Below are 22,024 nucleotides of genomic sequence, written 5' to 3' on the forward strand. Positions count from 1 at the left end.
GTTACAGCCTCTTGACTCGGATGATCCACACTCGATTCACTCGCACCAGGAGGTGATTTTGGTACAAACAAGAGAGGAGGTGGTGGGCGAAGATGACTCTGAACTGCACACGGATGACGGGTATGAGGACCAAATCCTCATCCCAGTGCCTGCCGTGGAGGAGGACTATATCGAACAGACTCTTGTTACTTGCGCCGGGAGAAGCTCTTCGACAGGCCGGATGAAGAGGGCTGGAAGCGGAAGGAAAGCGGGCAAAAAGAGCTACATGAGCGGGGGAGAAATGGGCAGAAAGTGGGAACAGAAGCAGGTCCAGATAAAGACTTTGGAGGGGGAGTTTTCAGTGACTATGTGGGCATCGGGTAAGTACAGAGTCTTGAGTGAATTCTTTCAAGCTGGCCCCTCGCTTTGTTCTCAGCGTGTGTCGTGTGACTGGGCCCAGCTGGGGCCTTGTCCTCCGCTAAAGTAGGAACTATTTCCCAACTCTGAGCCACTTAAAATCCATTTGAAATGTTTTTGTTTTTATGGGAAGCCATGTTTTATGTGTCGATGGGCGCCGCCATATTTCCCCGGTCTAGAAAGTATGGCGGCCCGAAAAAATGGCGTTTATTTGGCCGACGAAGATGGCGGCGAGTGTGGGAGCGAGTGCAGCTGGCTCCGCTAGGCCGCTGTGGCGCAGTTCAACGGTAACGGTGGTGATGCCTTCAGGGACCCCTCAGACTTTGCACTTCCTTAGAACACATACACATACCGGTACATGTTCACATAAGCGATGTAAAACATTGTATGGTTTAAACGGTGACAAATTCCTACAAAATACTATAAACTTCTCAACTTTCATATCGGATAATTGCAACTTATATTTGTTAATATTTGAAACGTGTTTCTGAACACGGAAGTGTGAATCTTCCCGTACTATTTCACTCAAAGTTTATTAAAGGGAGATATTTAAAAGTACCACTTAATTGCAAAGATATGTGCATGAGTGAGTTAGTAAGTAAAGTTTAGTTAGAAAAAATTGATTCGTTTGAGTTCTTTTATTTTCCGCACTATTTATATTGTATAACCAAAAAATATAATACTTTTGGTCTACTATTTTTTTTATTTTTTGAATACAGACCTTCAAGTCCATATCTGTATTTCCTGTCCTCTACTTCTAATAGTAGACAATAAGTAACAGAGTGGCACGAAATACTCATGAGGAGCTGTCATGGAAAAAGGTTTATCTCTAATGACTTTAATCAATGTTTTCCACATGTTCTTGTACTGTCTTCATTATCAACACCTCTGTTCCTCCCATTCAGATGACAAGAAGGACGAGGAGCAAATCATAGGGGAAAACTCTCCACCAGATTATTCTGAATACATGACGGGGAAGAAGCTTCCTCCTGGAGGAATCCCAGGCATTGACCTCTCAGACCCCAAACAGCTGGCAGAGTTTGCACGGTACAGACTTTTTATGTTAACTTTTTCTTGTGATTTGTAGTATTTACCTTTAGTATTGATTTTAAATGACTGAGTGGCCTGGCCCCATTACACATACAAGTTTTACCATGAGTTATTTTGTAAACACATCTTAGTGTCTGTCTGTTTCAGGAATGTGGATAGTTATGTGAACAGTCTATAATGATGTGATCACTTTTATTTCTGATGCAGAATGAAGCCAAGAAAAGTAAAAGAAGACGATGCACCCCGAACGATAGCCTGTCCACATAAAGTGAGCGGTGGTCTGTTTATTACACCAGTTTAGGCAGTACTGTGCAAAGGAACGGTTAACATACATGAACAGAAGCCTACTCAGTTCTACTGTATTCCTTTATTGTAAACATCACCATACTGAGAACATGCATGTATTCTCTACGCTGTAAAGTAAATATATGTCCCGAGTGATGAGCTTCATCTGGTTTCTCTCCGGCTCAGGGATGTACTAAGATGTTCAGGGACAACTCAGCGATGAGAAAGCACTTGCATACACACGGGCCTCGTGTGCACGTCTGTGCAGAGTGTGGCAAAGCCTTTGTGGAGAGTTCAAAACTGAAGAGGCATCAACTGGTACACACAGGAGAGAAACCTTTCCAGGTGAGTCCTTTTTTTAAATTTTCAGCGTGTCACATTTTCCTTCTTCTGGAGAAAGCTGCATCATTTTAATGTGCTTTAAAAGGAGGATTTTAATACTGAAATGTAAGCTTTGCCCAACTTGCTTTGTGGAAGAGCAATTATATACAAACCTTGCTGTTGTCATACCTGCAGTTGAATTCTATCAGTTTTATCTGAGACATGTAGCAGCGTTAACTCGATCTCTCTCGTCTCCAGTGCACATTTGAGGGCTGTGGCAAGCGGTTCTCTCTGGACTTTAACTTGCGCACACATGTGCGTATTCACACTGGAGACCGCCCGTATGTGTGCCCCTTTGATGGCTGCAACAAAAAATTTGCCCAGTCAACCAACCTGAAGTCTCACATCCTCACACACGCCAAAGCCAAAAACAACCAGTGAAAAGACGACGACGTGAACACACACTGGAGGCCTTGACCCGTATCGCAGCTTCTTGACAAACTGATGTCCCGTGGCCTGCTTTGTTGTGAAACAAGAAGTCCTCTTTGTATTATCTCTAGATAAAAGGTTTTTGAGAAATGACCCTTTCTCAGACTTTTTGATGAACTTATGGAGGTTTGAACGAGGAACTCATGAGAACCCCGACCCCCTCAGGTCTCTCTCTTTCTCTCTCTACCCTACTTTGGCGCTACCTGGATGGAACAATTTACGCTTTCTTCTTGTGAAGATGTTAATTCATGGATCTGCACCTAAAGCATATTTATACCTTAACACAGCCATTTAAAAAGTTTTTGCAATATATGTCAAATTTGCATCAATCCTCAGCAATGACACCTTTTCAATTTTCTACTTTCCCCAAGTGTGCATATTGTACACGGTTTTGACATAAGCTCTGTGGTAATGTATGTAGTGAGATTGTCCCCGTAGCTCTTATTAGGTTTCACAGTTTGTTTTAACTCTCCCTTTCTCCTTCATCTGTGTGTTTCGAGGGGGGACTGGGTGGTCTTTGCATATTCATTTTGTACAATGCAATATCTGAATCATGTAGATAATAGCCATGTGATTTTCAACAGTGATCACCGATTAAAATGTTTTTCTCCCTTGCACTACAAACAGTAAAACTGTCATCTGTCCTCTCACATTTTAAACTGAACCGTAATATAATTCCCATGTTTATAATATTCAACTGTTCATTTAGAGATAAATAGAGCAAACCTGAATGAGGCTATTTGAGGTCACGACAGCATCACTGGGATACGGGAACACGTAATCTGAGCACATGGAGTTGGTCTGTTCTTAATATCAACCTCACATTTGATGTCAGGACATTATAAGTAGTGTTTGAGGTTCTGTTTAAGCTCAACAAGAATCACGTTTGCGGTAACTGTCTGTATTGGAGATTGCTTCAGCAGTGTAACAATATGTTGATAAAATAATCTCCAGACAATTATTTCCTTGTTTGATAAAATGACTTCACTGTACACTTCCTTGCTAGGTTACTTTGAGAAACAAGGAAGTGAAACAAATTGGTTCTTTTGTTCTTTTATTTTTCAGTACACTGCAAATACACGATTGACAAATTGTATCACTTAAGACTGTACAGCTTGAAAGTGTCATCTTAACGCTGGTAAAGTGCAACAGGTTAAAGTACACAGTCAACTCATTGTCTGACATGAGAGACAAGAGGCCAGGGAGAATTTAAACATTTGGAGTAAAAAGGACTTTTAAAGAGAAACTCTTTGCTCACTTTGGCAGCTGCAACCTCAAATGTTACTGATTGTACTTCAGTAGTAACAGCAATATCATTTTATGGCCCCATCTAAATTATTTATTATTAAAACATGAACTAGGTAATGCTGGCAGTTACGCATTTAAAAGAAAAACATTACAATCAATTCAGCAATTTCTCAGATTACTCACCAATTAATTTCCATTACATTTTCAATTTGCACAATCGTGAGGCGCATTCCGATCATCCTAAACAATCAATGGACATTTCCAAGTAAAAATCAATCCTTAATAAACAATGCATCACAGGCAGTCTCGCACATTAAATACAACTGATTTAAAGATAGACGTGCAACAACGCTGGTGGGTAGAGGAGGCACTGAATCACCTTTAACCCACATTACAGTGCATTTGGTTAGTTTGTAGCTGCAGAACAAACCGAACAAAAAGTAAAATCAAGTTTCAAAGAGTCCTGGTAATCTTATGCTACATACAGTATGTTCCCGTTTCATTTCAAATACACATTTGCCAGTTGTTTTTTTTTTAGAATTGCATGCAAATAGTCATTTATTAAATACAACTATGACTGGTACCTAGCTCATCCCTGCAGAGTAGTATGGCAAAATAGACCAATATTACACTCTGGCCATCTCATCCAGACTTCTATCTAATTGTATGCTGAATTGCCTGATCTGGTGAAATTATTGCATAAAGATTCTTAATTGAAGTCTAACTTAACACTATTAAAATCAAAACCTATTGAAATAGGCGCGTGTGTACATCTAAGAGGTGGTTTTTATTATGATTATGTTCTTTATGCGTAGTGACCAGTTTACCCACACTTCCCCTTGCTTGTGTATCTAGCGGTATGAATTTAAGGCATAAGATTGCTGTTAACAGTAAGATACCTGGAAGTGTGTTTGAGAGATTCACTGAGAAATCTGGGTCAGTTAAAAATGCAGTGAACAGCAGAAACAAGCAACTGCAAGTAGCAGTAAAAATCCCAAACCACCACTATCCCTGACCTAAAATATTTAAGGAAACAGTTTTAAGCCTTTTGGAGAACTGATAAAAAGGAGTCATGAGTATCCTTACATGCATAAGAGTGAAGATAAAACAATCCTGAATAACGCAGTGTTGAATAAAACAAAGGAGGCATTTTCCCTCTATTTCACCATCCTGCCTCTGGATTTGTGTAGAGTACCTGCTCTCAGAGCAGACGTCACCCTGTAGGTTTCACTCTCGTGTACTGTGGAGGTTTCACTCAGCCAGCAGAGCAGCCAGCAGTGCAGGGTAGTTTGGTGTGCCCCATCCTGTAACAGGATCCCACGATGGTGCAGCACAGAAACCTTTACCCTGAACCTGTTCGTCCAGACAGCTCAGGTGACAGCCCTCGGTCACCTGGAGATGCAAAGCATTTAGGAAACAGACCACAACTACAAGGTATGTTGACAAAGGGTTTTTCCTCTGCTTTCTTTTCACACAATACCTTATTGAATGTACAAACATAGTCTGGTGTTTTTCATACAGCAAATTGAGTTATTTTGGATACTTCTACAGTTCGGTTCCTGTTATTTTATTTTCTGTTCTCAACTGTTCAAACTACATTTCTAATATTCTGCCCCCATTGTTTATGTAAATTGGTAGAACACATTTCTAGGCACCTGTTAATATAATGTAGTCCAGTACACCAGTCCCTTTAACTATGATCTCAATAATACACATGTAATTGAATTTACACATTTCCGACAAAATGTTCAGGCTGAACATTGTAAATTTGGTAAAATGCAGTATTTATGGCAGAGCTGTGGTGTTGAATTGCAATAGATTAAATACACCAGTGTATCCACTACATAAGTCTCAGTCTGGAAACAAGATTTAAGGGTCAAGTGTATAACGATGTAACTACTGTAATAACTTGACTTACATCAAACAGAGCTTGTCCCTTGAGCTTGTAGAGGCGAGGGTTGAGGAAGCCCAGGGCGGGCAGGCCCTTCAGCAGCCGCTGGTCATTGATGAGAGACAGCATGCCTCCGACCACAGGGGTTGATGCCTGGAAGGTAGATCAATCGATGAGATACAATAAAGTGACCAATTAATACTAAAAAGATAACTACTGTGTATACTCTTTTAGGAATGTTTTTTGGACAGTAAAAATGTGAATAACTTGCTTGTATGTTTAGATTTATTTATATTTTAGCCTTTGTTTTCACTACAGGAAATCATTGTATGGCTTTTTCTCTGTTCTGTCACATTGCCAACGCTCTAAGAAACTCAACCAAATGTGAGATATTTTACCGAGGTTCCAGACACCCAGGGGACCGGTACTCTGTTCATGACCACCCAGTAGTTATCCGACAGAGCAGCTATGTCTGGATAGGCCCTGCCGCTGGTGTTGAAGTATGACTGAGGAGGAAGGGTTGCTGCTACAGTCTTCAGGTACCCATCTACTGCACTGGCCTACAGGAACACAAATACACATCATCAATTCCTGCAATAACTGCGCCTATAAGAGCGGTTGACCTGATATTCTTACCTGGTAGTCGGGCATCTTGAAGACGTTGCTGAAGCCTCCTCCACTGATGTAATCTGTAACCTCATATGTGACTTTAAATGGGTTCTTGAATGATGTTCCTCCTACTGTTGTCACATATGGGCTGGGAACGAGTGACAGGACATAGAGATGGATGTTTAGTGCTTTTCCCCACGCCCTTTGAGAGTAGACCTGCACTACACTACACTAGCGACAAAACATACATGAGGGGGGTTGGATGGACCGAGTCTGTCTGTTGCACTGAATCAACCTTTTGCAAAGAATACTGCAGGCTAAATTCTTTGTTGAATTGTTTTTCTTTCTAAATTTTAAATGGAACATCCATATGTCTTTTTGGATTCCCATAACATCAGCACGAGACACATGCCCCAGTCCAGTCCTATGCTAATGGTGTAACTAGTGTCACGCAGAAACCTGTCTGCATTCAGAGATGTAGAACAAGAACATACCTTGATGCAGGAAAACTCGGCCTGAAGGTGTTTTGGCCTTTACCCAAATGTTTGCAGCCCGCACCACTGTCACCTGAATACAAAACAAGATCCGATACAAAGAGTGATGGAAGAGACGCTCCTTAAACATCAGAGACTAAAGATTATGCAGCAGGTTAATCATGCAGCATTACAAGTTCTCCTTTTCCAGTGCCAACATGCCTAGGTTTTTATTTAAAACAACGTGGTATGTTTATGTTTCAAGTGTGATAATGTGCCGTCAATAACAACGAGGCATCGGCACAGTAAGTTGACACCTCGTGTTTTGTTTTTTTAAAGAAACCATCCGCTCTCAAGCTGTTGCAAAAAGTTTCAGTTTACATTTCCCAATTTGTTGAATTCTTGTCATTTGTGTCCACTGAAACCAGGAATTTGTTCTTTTGCTAAACAAACTAGAAACAAAGCCAGAAACTAGTGAGAGGTCGCAGTCATTGCCTTTAACAGGAGTGACAGAGTGACTTTGATGTGACGGTCACATCTTCAAAAGACAACAGGCTGAAACTGTCCTGCAGACAAACCGACACAAACAAAGGCTTTGTTAGCTCATTAACGGCACTAATTTAACGACACGGTATAGATTAAGTGTAGTTTGGGGATGTTGTTGAATGTCTCTGTGTGGATGGGCTCAGCATACTTCCTCCTCACTGACCAGAAGCAAAGAGCAAAGAGATTCCCCTGACGCCGGCCTTCATAAACTCTGTGTTGATGCGCATCATGTATGCAGTGGACAGGCTGTCTTCATCGTCTCCGTAGCTGATGGTGTGAACCCAGGGGAGGTCAGACATGTTGCTGAGCAAAACCATCCACTGGAGGAACGGCTCCTGGGACTCGTGACGACCTGAAGGAGTATTCATTCATGCTATTTTACCGAACACTTTCTTTTAATGTAACTGTACACTTAGCCTACATATGATTAGGGTTAGTGTCTCTCGATTTAACATTATTTTAACTGAAAAAGTGAATTCAATGTCATTTTTCAGTTCTTCACACACACGATTGAAGCCTCAGTCTCTCATACAGACCTTGATTGGTGAAGACCCATGTGGAGATGTTTGCCCCTGTGCTCATGATGTACTCTACATCCAGACTGGCCTCAATACCGACCTTTCCTGCTCCCTGAGTGCCTACGACCCGGTACACCCGAGAGAGATGCTTGAAGCTTCTGCCATACATGCCCATGAACTCTGCCAGGTCGGCATCGCTGTAGTACTGCTCCAGGAACTAAAAGAGAAAACGGCTAGCTGAAGTAAGAAAGTACACCAAATTGTGTTGAGAATAGTGTCTGAACTAATGTGTACATGCCTGACTGCAACACACGCACAGCCTTCTTTTATGAACTTATTCTGAGATGGCCACACCTGAGCTACAGCCTGGCTGTTGTTCTGAGCTGCTCCCACATCAGTTGCTGTGAGGTTATAGCGGGCTCTCAAGACGGAGGGAGTCACTCCCAGGTGCAGCCCTGCCTTGGGCCGCTTTTGCTTCCTGTTAGACGAGGCTTTGCGGAGGTCCTGCCCTTTAGGAGGGAGGCGGTGAAGCCCTCCAACTGTGGAAACAAAAAGAAAAAAACTAAATATACAGCAATCACAGATGACAGCTGAACATGTTACACTTTTAGAAATGGTTCTCACCAAAGTCCAGGTGCTGGTGAACATCATCATCAACAGAGTACGGAGCTGAAGACCTCACCAAAGAGTGGCCATCCCTGATGTAACGGTGGAACTTGCTACCTGGAAGCAGCGTCTCTGCAACCCTGAATGCACAAAACAAAAAAACAACCACAGCCTTGGCTTGTATGCAAGTTAAATATACTCCAATTTACTGCCAGTAAATAAAACAAATGTTCATGGTCTAATAACCGTGGCCTAGATTCATGATAGACTGATTTTAACAAACAACCACAGAAAGAGGAACTGTATCACGAGATAAGAGCATGTATGGGTTACGCACAGAGGGAACTTCAGCAGAAAAGGTAATTTTTTTTGTGTCTTAACTGTGTCAAAAGCAAGTAGAAATTACTGTTGAGTAAGCAGAACAAATGTTGCTTAAAAAAAAGATGCTTACTCTGCAGTCATGGTGCACTGTAAAAAGTCCTGAGTGCGTACAGTCAGGCAGTTTGTAATCCCATTACTCTGCAGCCAGTGATGCACCACCTTCTGGGTCAGCTCAGTCGGACGCACGAGGGACGACACTTCTTCCAGGGTGAGGTACTTACCTGTGGAGGACAAATCAGGCTTATGTTTCTCTGATGTATAAAAGGGCTTTTGTCTCATCAGTTTAACATTGTTTTAGATCCCAAATCTTTAGAGCTACATGAAGACCCTACCATATTGTGCTGAGTCAGGGTCCGAGACCAGCCTGAGCGTTTCCTCTAGCAGGTCAGTGTTTTGCTGCTTCAGGGCAAAGGTCAGATCCAGCTCCTCCGAGGGGTTAACCCGACCCGCATGAGTCCAGTCGTCTGGTATCCTGAGGAAAGATATAAACCATTTATTGATATTTTACGATCGATGACTTTGTTGCGTTTCTACGGTTAACTGAACCATTGTGCAGCCATTCAGAAACATCAAAGTAATTTGACCTTTTCTGACCAATCCGGAGATTTTAATCCTGATCCTAAAGTGTTTCATTCTGTGCTGCAGTTCACAAGATTATTCAAAAACAAATTACCAATGAAGTTCACAGGACCTGGACTGAATTTGGAGCCACACTTGGGAAAAAAAATGAATAGTGACAACTCGCAGACTAGTCGTAGATTTCTACTTTTATAAATGTCTTCGCTGCACATTTGGGCCAAGATCAGTCTGTATAGAAAGAGTCGGCGAGGCTCGACTTTCAAATTTCATAAAAAAGGGGGACACAAACATGATTTATTGAAAGACAGAGAGATAAGGAAATGGCTCTGAAGGTGGATTTGCTCACAAGACATGGTCATGTTGGTCATGTTCCAGATATCCACTCCAGGCCAACGAGCTGAACAACAAGGGGATGGACAAGGTCAGCCTGGTGGAAGGAGAAACAAAACATCGTAGAATGACATGAACACATGCAGAGGGCCATACACACATAAATACTGCCGGGAAACATTGAAAACACGTCCGTTACGCGTTATCTCCGGGTAACAACAAAACAAAGCCTCGTGATCGTTTAGTCACGTCAGAAGACTACACACAAGTCTTAACCCGCAGATAAAGACACGCATAACACGGTTTGCGAACTCTTCATCCATTACAAAAAGAGACACGTTATTTATAGCAGCCTTAACGTTACGCGACCACTTTAACCCGCTGTGTTAGCTGGCAGCTAACTATGTAGGTCACAACCGGTAAACAGGAGCGAAACAAAGAGCGACACATTACAAAGTCGCGTTAAAGAGAGTTAGCGGTATCAGACTTTCTTCCCGAGTGTTCTCTCTAACAATACACGACTACGAACGTCAAAATCACTCACAGCGTGTTCATCGTGTCCTCGGCTGGTACAGTTGTCGAAACTCAGCTGTGGTGTCTCGCGGGCTGGAGGTATGGACGCAGCAGTCACGTGACACGCTTTCACGTGATTTTGACATTCACTTTTTTCCCTTTTTTTTTTTTAACAGTATACCGTCAGTTGCGCAAGCAGCCATTCCCTCTCTGCCATTTATCTTTGTCTGTATTAGCTGCGGGTGGAAGACCAGGGTTAGATTCAGACTGCATGTGGCGCTGCGCGCAGATTCAAATCGAGGACGTCCTCAAAGGCCCCTTCTCCAGAACTCAGTGACCTGCTGTGGGTGAGCAGATGTCTTACAGAAAGAAACCCCAAAGAACCGAGTCAACTATGCAGCCACAGCCATAACCAACCTGAAGGAAGTGCCATCCCCTTGACTCAAGCCATGTCAGACATTTCAGTTCTAGAATTTTAATACATTTACGAAACAAAATTGATGGTCAAAAATAGCAATTTTATGAATTTGGAAATACATCTACAGCACAATGAAGTACAATACTCTCTGGAAGTAAAGTCTTTGTAAAACACTTGAATATGTATTTATATGCTTGTACATTTTGGGATATGGGGGTTAAAATAACAGGCAGCATTAAAGATATGAACAACAAGGCTGTTAATTGCTCCCATGAGCATCCTCTGGTTGAACGTCTCCCTATTGACTCCTTTAAAAACGCTTAACATTTACCTGATAACCATCCAGTCTGCAACATGATGCCAGGTTTTAATCCAATTATGTTCAGTTGCACATTTGAAGGCTCTATATTTTCCCTGGTATGATATGTCTGAAGAAAAATATCAGGGGAGACCCACTGAAAAACTTCTAAATGAGTTCAGTCCAATGGCATTTATGCAGTTTATGACAAAAAACATTACAAAATCTCTTGTGGTATGTGTAAGAGCCATTTTGTTATTGTTTTGTAACACCTATCAACACTTGGGGGTGTAGTGCCGCTGTCAATTAAGCCACAGGTTAATATGATCAGGCGTTGGCCTTTTTCTTTATAAGCAACAGGGTCACTACAGTATGTTTAGAAAACTTTTACTCTTATGTTCAATTTTACATACAGGGGAAAATGTGGTGTTATTTATGGTGTTTTAGGAAACCCATCAGTAAAATGAATTACATTTTCGATCTCCATTATTGTTTGTCACTCGATCAGTGGTTCTCAACTTTAATCCAAGTCTACATGATAAATAATCCATTCTCAGAGTGAGAAAATAAATCCTTCAAATTAAATAATACAAGAAGAAAAATTCTTCTTTAAATGTATAATATACACAAAGAAAACATAACTACACTACGAATTTAAGAATGTTTATTTAAAGAATAGCAACAACTGACTCTTGTGACTATGGCTTTAAAGAAAAACTGTATTTACAGATAGGTACTGTATTGATTTTAACTCATGCAAACAATTTTAGATTGTCTTGTTCAACGATATAACGTTTCAGCTCTAATCAGTCGTTGTCTGAGAAGTAAAAATCCTCTTCCTCTCCGCTTTCAGACAGTGCACCATCATTTCCTGGAAACATCTCCCCAATGAGGAAGGTGTTACTTTCTAGCAAAAAAAGAGGAAAGAAACGTACAGCTTTTGAAATGTGTTCAACGACTCTCTGACAATCTTTTACTGCGAGGTGAGAATCCTTCTAAACACAGAACTCCTTCACAATGTAATAAAACGACAGCCTTAATAATAGACATGAAGTTAATCAAATCAAAGCATAAACTTCTAATTAGTATTAGTGGTATTGTTTTGTATTCTGTAGTGTTTCTGTTATTTTGTCCCTTCTCAGGAATCCTACCTGTGTTAGCACATCTTCTCATTGTTCGTCTAACGGATGGCGTGAGTGTGAAGCGCTGAAAGAAACAAAGCAGGAAATTGCTATTTCTCAAAAAAAAAAAAAAATGTAATCCACATGCTTCAAGACTACAGGAATCTCAGAGATGAATAAAACAAATAAACAAATAAACAAATAAACAAATAAATAAATAAATAAATAAATAAATAAATAAATAAATAAATAAATAAATAAATAAATACCTTTGGAGAAGCGGCCAGTTTGCAGACGTTTAACTGATTTGTTTTCATCCTCTTCTGGAGTCGATAGGCGTACTTGTCATCATTGCTCCTTTGAAAACAAGACGGAATTAAGTTAGTTATTGTACTGAGATGACTTCTTACAAGCTAGAACGCAGAAGTCAACGTCATTCACCTGTTTGGAGAACCCATCATGCCAGGAGTGATATGCAGACACTGAGGAGTCTTCACTTCGGGGAAACCTGTGGACATCGGTGTCAGTGGCTCCATTTCTGTCAATATGAAGTCCTGGTCACTCTGAGACATGGAGGGCATCTATGCATCAAGATAGCCACGAAGGGAACAGTTATCATTATCATTTTGTATGGGGTCATAATCATAAATTCAATTATCTTTGTAAAAAAAACTGAAAGAAACTAACTTCAAAGCGTTTATTCTGCATGTAGGTAGAGCTGAAGATGTCCTCTACGTCTTCTCGGGGCATGGCCTCCAGGAACTGACGCACCTGCTGCTTTCTCTTCAAGGTTCCCGCTCGGGCAGATATCACCGGATGATCTGCGTAGATAACCATGTCCTCTCATTTACTAAAAAAAAAAAAAAAAAAAAGGAAAAAAAAAAAAAAAAAAAACTACATTTAGTAGATCATTCTAGTAAAAATAAAATAAATTTAAAAAAACACAAAAAGGAAACACGAGTACTTCACCAACTACAATAAAATGTAATACAATAAAACACCACCACAGCAACAAAACATAAGTAAAGATTACAAAAGGATAATTTCACTCTTTACTACGTCTTCAGACTGTAGTTTGGGTTGTTTTATGGAATTGAATTCTCCACTCTCTGACATAATTATTAATTCATCTGCGCTTCTTCTCAATATCATACGTATGGGCCAAATCCTTTCATTAATATTGGACACAAATCAAAGAGGAACTTCAACAATTCTGTTGAAGTTCTTCTGAAACACGTCTGTTTCCAGGTTTTGGAGAGTTTCAACACTGACATTACTTAAATTAAAACACATACAATAATGTAATAGTCATGACTCTAAATTACATTTAAAAAATCAATTAAATAAATAAACTAGAACGGTGCAGTCAGCAGAGTGAAGATCTCCGCCAGGTGTGTCTGCAAAGACCACTGTGTTCATTCAACCCACAATTTAAGCTTCACATCTATTTTTTTCGACAATATTGGTGGAAGACGGAAGTTGATGCCCAATAAAAAGGCTTAAATAACTGACCGCAGAGCAGCAGCGATGCAGTCAGCTGTGTGTGTAGTTCTGTTTGCTGATAGCCAGACACTATTCACAGCTTTACATATACAGTATATCCCTTCCCTCTCATGAACTAGACCCAGACATTTGCTAACTCACTGCATTGCCTAGATTTATTTATCGATGTCAGAACTTTTTGCAACTGTACAAAGACAAATAAGAAATACAATTGTTTGGGGCAAGGGCTCAGACACAGGCTGACTTGACAAATTGCCTCAAGTGATGTCACCTGAACCAAATCTGGGGGTGTGGGTTTAGAAAGAGTGAAATGACATCCCAAACTACACGCCTTCTCTACCTGTATCTTTTGGTGCTTCCAACTTCTTCTTCGTGGGTTTCGTGGCTCTCTTAGCAGGAGTCTGGGAGGTTCCCTGGGATGTGTGCTGGAAGTAGCACTCTTCTTCAGAACGCGTTCCAATCATCCTCGCCACCTTTGCCCAGTAACCTGCCATGTGCTTAGGATAGCAGGACACGGCCCTAGAAAACACAACGCGCACACATGCACCAGTGGGCCGTCAGGTTATGATACGAAAATATGCTGAATGATACCATCTCATTCTGTAGGTTTACAAAACGTACTCTTGTAGCTTCATAAGCTCCGCCTCCGTCCACTCGTCGTCATCGTGCTCTTGCGGAATCGGTGCGTTGCCTTTGTTTGCCGTGGGGTTTTTCTTGCTGGTCTGTGTCAACTTAGGCAAAGGCTTTGTGGGTGACGATGACTTGTTCGTTACTCTGGTTCTCTTCCCCACTTCCTTCTCAATCTCAGAGGACTCTGATGACTCGCTTAATGGAAACGCGTAGCTTGGCCGTGACTTGTTAAGAGCTCTCCTGCCTCCCTTTCTGTGCACTTCCTTCCCCACTTCCTTCTCAATCTCAGAGGACTCTGATGACTCGCTTAATGGAAACGCGTAGCTTGGCCGTGACTTGTTAAGAGCTCTCCTGCCTCCCTTTCTGTGCACTTCCTTCCCCACTTCCTTCTCAATCTCAGAGGACTCTGATGACTCGCTTAATGGAAACGCGTAGCTTGGCCGTGACTTGTTAAGAGCTCTCCTGCCTCCCTTTCTGTGCACTTCCTTCCCCGACTTCCTTCTACAATTGACCTCCTCATCTGATGATGCTGGGACAGCCGGCTTGCTACCCAAGACTCTCACTGAAGACCTTGTGGAGTAACGAGCCTGTTTTGTTGAAGACTTGTTTGTTGGTTGTCTGCCAGACAACCAAGGTTTGTCTGTACCTCGTTTGTCTGCTCGACCTTGTTTGTCTGCCTCAGGGCTGCGAAGTGTCTCCACAGGAGGTTCGGGTGAATAAGAGGGCTTGTTTTCAGGCTTAGATTTGGCACCGTTGCGTTTGCGGAGTGGAGCCTTGACCCTCCTCAGAGGTACTGATGCTTCTTTGTCGCTGGCTGATTCACATTGCTGACGGCCTGGAAACACAGAAGACAGTTTGTCTGCATGCAACTCATAACTTATCTCACAATACTAAGACTACAGCTAAACTATCTTTACCTTTACTGCAGGGCAGGAGCACACGCGGAGGTTCCTGTGAGGCTCTCGTAGAGACCTGCAGTGAGATACAGACATTAAACATGGTCACATTGATCAGAAATATCAGTTGTTTGTACAAAGATTATTATGCAACTCATGAGCTCAACTTCAGGTGCTTACAGGGATGCAGATGGAGGCATCATAACATTCGTGGATGGTAACATTCATGTGTGCATCCAGTAGGACTCTCCCTCCTTTCCAATACTCCAGAGGTGGCTTGATCACGCGACCACTTCGGGACACGTTTGGACGACACGAGGCAGGAAGAGAGGACGCCGCTGGAGAAGGGGAGAGAACAAGTGTACACGGTCACAAAAAAGTAATGTGTGAAAGTTAGTACATTCATGGTCTCCAGAGGACACAGCTTTATGTCTGGCACCATCAGCAGGTCAAGATTTCAATACGTACAAAACTTACAACACTCCTATTAACTTCAGCTCTATTTTGTGTTTAGTTAGTGCATGAGAGTAAATATCAGCATGCTAAACTTCGATGAATAACATGATAAACATGGGGAGGAAAAAGTAACATTTTCTACAAATCTCTCAACCAAATGAATAATGGGTGCAGGAGGCCGCCATTCTTCATGCCCAGGAACATTCTTGGTCTGAGCATTTATTTGCCAGGCTGTTTGCTGAAGCATTTAACTTGTACTCACGAGTCTTGAAAGATTTTTTCTTCTGCCGCTTCACAGTGTCAATGACGGAGGACGCCTCGGATTTTGTCTTCGACGTGACACCTCCCCCCTCACTGTTCCTCTCCGTTTCTCTGCAACACAACAAAATTCAGGTCTTAAAAAAACTAAACTTCCCAGACCATATGTACTACGTGAATATGATTTTCAACCATTAAATGGTCATTACTTTAAATGATTCAACATTTCGATCAAAAGACAAAACTATCTTGTATCTGTAACAGCATAAACAGAACAGTATTCTTACTCGCTTGACTCTGATAGAAATCTCTCATAAAGGGCTTCCCAGTCTGGAGGAAACCCATTGGCAAACTTCTTCAAAAGCCACTTGGGCAACCCTGCAGGTGGTAAGTACATGAAAAGAGTATTAATCCACACGGTGTTGATGTGCAAGCTTTCTGTATTTTTTTTATGCATTTCTAACCTATTTCTGGCAAAGTGAAACATGTTCTCATTGGTAAATATCTACCCACACATACCAGAGTCGGCGCTCATGTTCATCTTGCCACTCAAGATGTAAACGCTGCCGGAGACGGTCTTCACAACATTATTAGAAACCCGGGCCACAATGATGTTACTGTTCCATGGTACGTTTTCGTCCCTGGGCGGAGAAGACAAGTAAAAAAGAAAAATCCCAGTGTTTACATGAAACTACACAAATATCTGAAGAGATCTAAAACCTAATGCATGGACACATCTGTCTCACAGGACAGTAGCTGAGTAAACAATCTGCTGTTGTGAACTTTGAATGCATCGTTTCATTTCATGCTCCCTCAAGAAACACTTACTGGTGGATTCCATCAACAAACAGGCCCTTGTGATTCCTCCTCAGGAACCACTTTTTGAGATAAATCGCACTCTCCTGCCAAAGAGGAAACAACACAAGTCCAATTTAAATCAACAGACAAAATTATCAAACAGGAGACAAATATGATTAACTTCAATATCCCATTTGATCTAACATGTACCCGTAAATCCAAACAATGAATTGACCTGACTTTGTATGATAAATCAACATAAAAGCCTCTAATACCGCTTGCATTTAAGAGGTATTAATGTTAAAATAAGTTACTACTCACACTTGGGAATTTTATGCTCTGGGGCCATTTGTTTCGCTTGAACACAGCTTTGAGCTTCTTCGGTATGGAGATCCTCGGCGTATTGAGCACAAGCGGGTCTTCCAGCGAAACAGGTTGTGGCGACACAGCAGGTCTCAGGGAATCCTCAGAGGGGTCCGAGTCCAACAGGCTGTCAGCTGACTCTACTCTGGACCGGTTGACCGGAGACACACCTTCTGGAACACTTCTAAAAGCAATGTCCTCCATCTCACCCATGCTGTGGACTGTGGATGGAGGCGCTGTGTCAGACTGATGGGAATCACCTGTGGAGAAGAAAGTAGATGAAAACATAAACACAACTAAGCGACATGCAAACATGACGTAGAAAAACCTAAACTAAAACAATGCCTACATACATGCACATCTACACGTTTTGGCTTATTTCCACTTCATTACACACTCACTTGTATTAAAGAGAGCCCTCCTGCTGCTGCTGACTTCATGAACTTCCTGCTGCTTCGTTTTACTTTCCCTCTTCTTCATGTAAGCAAACATCTTAGCTGGAGATATTAGAGGACACTTTTCCACACGAACAAAGCAATCTGTTCGAAACAACAAAGAGGAATCAGTCAATTTGTTCACATTAATAATGACATTAAGAAAATAATAAAACAGCAATGATATCTCACGTTTCATTGGTGATGGGAACACGGGTTCATGGAGGAATTGGTTCGCCGCTGATGCAGCAGATAATCCTCTGACATTACCCAAAGCCTCAGTGCAAGTGTTGTTGTCCCTACTGAACGCACGGGAGGTTTTCCTTTCTTGTGTTTGAGTTCTGGATTCATTGCGGACCTCCTTTGTACCGCTGGTGACTCTGTTAAACTCCTGCGGCTCACATTTTCTCTTGAACATCTTCCTCGTGGGGGAGAACATAAAGGCTGGAGACATCCGTGGGTCAAGAGGAGCACACCCCTCCACAAACACACTGCTTTCAAAGGCACTGTCCACTGGCGTCCTGCTGATTACCTTGAAGCCACCCGAGTCTCTGGTCTGAGGTGACTCTGTGTGGATCTGCTTTCTGTTGACCAGAGGAGAGGGGTGAGGCAACGCTGTTGACTCTAGGAAATATCTCTTTCTTGGTGTGCATCCATGTCCTGTTTCTGTCATCGGAGGCTTTTCTTTCACGTGCTTGCTGATACTCTCTGGATGCACGACGGTTTTCTCGGGACTCGATATCGGCGAGAGAGTCAAGGCCTGCACTTCGTTGCGATAAGAACCAGACCTCTGATTCTTCTTCAGCTGATCGGTCATCCACATCCTCTCTGCTCTCTTCCTCGGTGACTTAAACAAACTTCCATGTTTGTCTCTAACGTTACACAGCGGGTCCCTGCCTGTAAAAGTATCCTTCTTCGCGTGAATCGCTTCTCTCTGCACTTTCGACTTTAGCTTAGCGAACACCTTGGCGGGAGATTCAAACATCGGTGTTGTGTGTTGTAATAAATTATGAAACAACGCCATGGTCTTTAGGAAAAATAAAAATGCAAAAAAGATAGCTACACATTCGAAGAGTTTGCTAGCTTTCCAACTGTCTCTCACAGCAGGGTGTGCCAGCTCGCTAGCTCGCAAAATTCAAATTTCGTATCACCGCCGCGTTTGGCTAGACACCTGTGACGTACTTACAAAACAAGCAACGTCACTTCCGTATATAACCGTTCACATTCCCATGAGACGCAAAAGGAAAACGTTAAAACATTTTGTAAACTAATTTAACTGGGAGCTTACCCCATTGATATCTAATAACAAATTAAGTTAAAGAAATATAATGTTTTGTATTCAGATATTACCCCACAAACGATGAAAAAAACACTAACAAATGCAGTTGAACTTTCAAATACGTTGTACCCTCAATAGTTGTTTTACGTATTTGTATTAACCGTATTACTATTTATTATGAACCATTTTTACATTTTAATCTCTACATTTGTTTAATTTATTTTATCCTGTGGAGGGCAGTAATACGACATGCAAAAAAAACGTAGAAGAAGAAAACGCGTACTACGCATGCTCGCCTCAAAGTCACACTTCCGGGCTAAGGTTGTTGATTTCTAAGCTGTCGCTGTCTGTCTGTCAGGTGTAGATAACATTGGTATTCACAGGGAGTATTTGTGTGGTATTGATTTTATGTATATGAACAATGCGACTATTATATTGAATACAAAACTGACTGTTAGAACTGTAAATATAAGTGGCTATAAAGTGTTGTTTAGGTCAGCAGACTCTTGAACTGGTGTGACTGAAGTGATGCAACATGGCAGCAACTCCTCTCAACAGGTGTTTTCTGTCAGCACTAAGGAGACGGTGTCAGAGCCGTGGACTTAACTCTTTGGCAGAGAGGACAGTCATTCGGGTGTCCTCTGTTGAGACATGTAGCCACAGGAAAGCAGAATGGAGCACACGCCTGGACAGGGTACCCTCGATGGAGTGGGACAGAAACAATGGTAACAGCAGCTCCCCTCTGCTCACGTCAGTGTTGGTGGGTTTGGGACTCTGTGGTGCGGCACTTCTCGTCAGTCAAAAAGATGAACAAGTGAAGGACGGAAGAGCCTCGATATCCGGGCGGTTTGTTGAACGCACTCTGCCATCAGCTCAGTGTGCTGCTCCATTTAAACCTGACAGCCCCCGGTACAAATACAACTTTATTGCAGATGTAGTCGAAAAGTCCACTTCAGCTGTTGTCTACATTGAAATCGTGGGGAGGTGAGTCTACTGAAAGGGTGCTGGAATAGTTGCAAATTCAATTTTAGCATGTGTTACACCAAATTCTCAGCCATGTTATCATTGAAAATGTATGTTTGTTTTTCTCATACTATATATAGCATAGCTTATTTTGATTAGTACACATTGAAGTGACTGCAAACAAACTATGTGACTATCTAAATACTAATGTTTGTGAATACATGAGTGTTCTCTACTGTTTACCTGGATCTTGTTGAAACGCCTGTTTGTCAATTGCTAAAATAACATTTTAGTTTTCCTCTGTGCGGATTATTCTTAATACATTTTGCTTTCAGGGTGAATAAGATCAACTGCTTTTCCTGTTTTACAGACACCCATTTTCAGGAAGAGAAGTCGCCGTTTCAAATGGCTCTGGTTTCATCATTAGCAGCGACGGTCTCATTGTAACCAATGCTCATGTTGTGGCCAACAAGAGAGGCGTCCGAGTGAAGCTCACCAACGGAGAGATGTACAATGCCACTGTGCAGGATGTCGATCCAGTGGCAGACATTGCCACCATCAAAATCTCAACGAGGGTGCGCGACAATAATCTCCGCTAAAGGAGCTGCACATCTATTTGTTTACATACAAGCTATAAAGAAGTACTGTTTAACTGCTCTTTCTCTCCATCCCAGAATCCGCTACCCACGCTCACCCTGGGTCGGTCGTCTGATGTTCGACAAGGAGAGTTTGTGGTAGCCATGGGAAGCCCGTTCTCTTTACGGAATACGATCACGTCAGGAATCGTCAGCTCAGTACATAGAGGCAGTAAGGAGCTGGGCCTGTCCAACTCCAACATGGAGTACATCCAGACGGATGCAGCCATAGATGTGAGTATTAAAAGGATATATATCTACACAAAACCTTTGCAAAGAGGACACTAGTTGCTTTGACTTGAAGTTAGCCTGATGAACAGACAGCCACATGCATGTTAGGAACAACAATGTATCAGGAAAAAAAATCAGCTTGTGGAGAGGATTTACTGTGACTCAGAACGGTCTCATAATAACGGCACATGTAACCGATGTGTGTTGCAGTTTGGGAATTCTGGAGGTCCCCTGATTAACTTGGTGAGTCACAGGTCTGGTTTTCTTGTTGATTATCACATTCAAATGTCACCAAACCTGTTCTGACTGTTGTGTGATACCTGAATAGACACAGGGCATATTCATTTTAGTTTAATTAATAGTGAACTTACAAGGAACCTTCATTTTTGTATTACAAAAAGTTGCATTAGTTTAATACTGCAAGAGTTTGACCGTACTGGACTTTGGCAGCCAAATAACACACGATCTGAATGTGTTGCTTCTCCTCTTATTAGGACGGTGAGGTCATTGGTATAAACACCATGAAGGTCACCTCGGGGATTTCTTTTGCTATTCCGTCTGATCGCGTGACACTTTTTCTCGATCAAGCGTCAAAAAAGAAGAGTAAGAATCAAAAGCTACACATCGCACCCTCTTTCTGTCTCCCATATTCTCTGTAGCATCCAACTTCTCACTCTTATAAAATGAATTGTTTTTGCGCCTCTTCTTCAAGACTCTTGGTTCGGTGAGTCAGAGACGAAGCGGCGGTACATTGGCGTCATGATGCTGACACTGACGTCGAGGTAAATTCTTCACAACCAGAGACCGCTGCAGTAAAACAAAGTGTCGTTACAGCAGGGCTGGCACCACTGTGGCTAAAACCAGATGTGTTTCAGCATCATTGCAGAGTTGAAGTTGAGGGACTCATCCTTCCCCGACGTGACTCATGGCATCTTGATTCACAGGGTGATCTTGGGCTCACCGGCCAACAGGTAAGCAGATCTGGATGAGTGGAGGATCCTTCTTGCTCTTGAAGTTTCAGTGTTTGAGTCTGTGCTTTTCTCCTTGTCTCATGAACATCTTTGATTTACAGCTGTAGGCAAGGATTTTAACTTGAATGGTATGTTGCCGCTAACCCACAGTACCGTCGTACTTGTTTCAGAGCTGGCATGCTACCAGGAGACGTCGTGGTGGAGATTAACGGAGTGAAGGTGAACACCTCAGAGGAGATCTATCAGGCCGTCCGCAGCGGCGACAAAATCACCATGGTTGTGCAGAGAGGACAAGAGTTGCTTCGACTACAAATGACTCCGGAGTGCACAGAGTGACACTCACTTCATGTTAACCTGGGGGCCACATGATTAGTTCATGCTTTAATGTAAGGTTCTGAGCTCCAGTATTTGATGACTTGTTAAATATGTGAACCTGTCGGCCCCTAAAGAAAAAGAACAGATGAACAGCCCGGTATTGAGTACAATAAATAAAATGTGTCTTCTACCTCCACAAAATCCTTCCTCTTAATTGGCA

At 42.0% G+C, this 22,024-nt stretch overlaps 4 protein-coding genes across 7 annotated transcripts in view; 2 read left to right on the top strand and 2 right to left on the bottom strand.

Annotated features, from left to right (window-relative positions):
- The window catches only part of yy1a (YY1 transcription factor a), a gene marked incomplete at its 5' end in the record, with an annotated part of 3,415 nt that extends 242 nt beyond the window's left edge, over positions 1-3,173 (top strand). The window contains 5 exons of the mRNA XM_079286142.1: positions 8-359; positions 1,302-1,443; positions 1,654-1,714; positions 1,918-2,076; positions 2,311-3,173. Coding sequence (XP_079142268.1) covers positions 8-359; positions 1,302-1,443; positions 1,654-1,714; positions 1,918-2,076; positions 2,311-2,493 — 897 coding nt within the window. The 3' untranslated portion in view covers positions 2,494-3,173. The remainder of the gene's footprint in view (positions 1-7; positions 360-1,301; positions 1,444-1,653; positions 1,715-1,917; positions 2,077-2,310) is intronic.
- Positions 3,174-3,587: 414 nt separating this feature from the next.
- On the bottom strand, positions 3,588-10,400 carry tpp1 (tripeptidyl peptidase I). The gene is made up of 13 exons (XM_079287151.1): positions 10,267-10,400; positions 9,739-9,819; positions 9,146-9,285; positions 8,884-9,034; positions 8,451-8,572; positions 8,181-8,365; positions 7,845-8,043; positions 7,472-7,660; positions 6,784-6,856; positions 6,317-6,437; positions 6,079-6,240; positions 5,708-5,833; positions 3,588-5,181 (listed from the first exon to the last, which is right to left on the bottom strand). Exons 1-13 carry the CDS (start codon positions 10,275-10,277, stop codon positions 5,041-5,043), a joined length of 1,701 nt encoding a protein of 566 aa, XP_079143277.1. The 5' UTR covers positions 10,278-10,400; the 3' UTR covers positions 3,588-5,040.
- Positions 10,401-11,397: 997 nt separating this feature from the next.
- Positions 11,398-18,549, bottom strand: mis18bp1 (MIS18 binding protein 1). 3 transcript variants are annotated; one of them, XM_079286545.1, is made up of 16 exons: positions 17,603-18,549; positions 17,378-17,515; positions 16,935-17,236; positions 16,644-16,717; positions 16,335-16,456; positions 16,103-16,193; positions 15,820-15,929; positions 15,282-15,439; positions 15,123-15,177; positions 14,197-15,040; positions 13,916-14,094; positions 12,760-12,893; positions 12,514-12,635; positions 12,342-12,429; positions 12,103-12,157; positions 11,398-11,858 (listed from the first exon to the last, which is right to left on the bottom strand). In XM_079286545.1, the coding sequence occupies exons 1-16, from the start codon at positions 18,432-18,434 to the stop codon at positions 11,758-11,760; spliced, it is 3,405 nt and encodes a 1,134-aa protein (XP_079142671.1). In that variant the 5' UTR covers positions 18,435-18,549; the 3' UTR covers positions 11,398-11,757. The 3 variants fall into 3 exon arrangements, 2 of the variants coding, with proteins under 2 accessions (XP_079142671.1, XP_079142670.1); XM_079286544.1 differs by having other exon boundaries at positions 12,514-12,653; XR_013772700.1 differs by lacking the exons at positions 11,398-11,858; positions 12,103-12,157; positions 12,342-12,429; positions 12,514-12,635 and adding an exon at positions 12,638-12,653 and having other exon boundaries at positions 12,760-12,922.
- A 470-nt stretch (positions 18,550-19,019) lies between these two features.
- LOC306790814 (serine protease HTRA2, mitochondrial-like) lies at positions 19,020-22,005 on the top strand. Of its 2 annotated transcripts, none has more exons than XM_079287326.1 (8): positions 19,020-19,673; positions 20,023-20,227; positions 20,327-20,521; positions 20,729-20,761; positions 21,013-21,121; positions 21,231-21,300; positions 21,394-21,489; positions 21,660-22,005. In XM_079287326.1, the coding sequence occupies exons 1-8, from the start codon at positions 19,225-19,227 to the stop codon at positions 21,823-21,825; spliced, it is 1,323 nt and encodes a 440-aa protein (XP_079143452.1). In that variant the 5' UTR covers positions 19,020-19,224; the 3' UTR covers positions 21,826-22,005. The 2 variants fall into 2 exon arrangements, with proteins under 2 accessions (XP_079143452.1, XP_079143453.1); XM_079287327.1 differs by having other exon boundaries at positions 21,405-21,489.
- The last annotated feature ends 19 nt before the right edge of the window (positions 22,006-22,024 follow it).

Source organism: Melanostigma gelatinosum, assembly GCF_949748355.1.
Source record: "Melanostigma gelatinosum genome assembly, chromosome: 16".
NCBI classification, from domain to species: Eukaryota; Metazoa; Chordata; class Actinopteri; order Perciformes; family Zoarcidae; genus Melanostigma; species Melanostigma gelatinosum.

Coding starts and splice junctions, on each gene's coding strand:
- tpp1 (XM_079287151.1), bottom strand. Junction 7,661..7,844: donor ATGGGTCTTCACCAATCAAG/GTCTGTATGAGA, acceptor ATACTCCTTCAG/GTCGTCACGAGTCCCAGGAG. Junction 5,834..6,078: donor CCTGGGTGTCTGGAACCTCG/GTAAAATATCTC, acceptor TCTACCTTCCAG/GCATCAACCCCTGTGGTCGG.
- mis18bp1 (XM_079286544.1), bottom strand. CDS start 18,434: ATGGCGTTGTTTCATAATTTATTACAACACACAACACCGATGTTTGAA. Junction 17,237..17,377: donor GAGGGCTCTCTTTAATACAA/GTGAGTGTGTAA, acceptor TCTTCTCCACAG/GTGATTCCCATCAGTCTGAC. Junction 15,178..15,281: donor ATGCCTCCATCTGCATCCCT/GTAAGCACCTGA, acceptor ATCTCACTGCAG/GTCTCTACGAGAGCCTCACA.
- LOC306790814 (XM_079287326.1), top strand. CDS start 19,225: ATGGCAGCAACTCCTCTCAACAGGTGTTTTCTGTCAGCACTAAGGAGA. Junction 20,228..20,326: donor CCATCAAAATCTCAACGAGG/GTGCGCGACAAT, acceptor TCTCCATCCCAG/AATCCGCTACCCACGCTCAC. Junction 21,301..21,393: donor ATGCTGACACTGACGTCGAG/GTAAATTCTTCA, acceptor GATGTGTTTCAG/CATCATTGCAGAGTTGAAGT.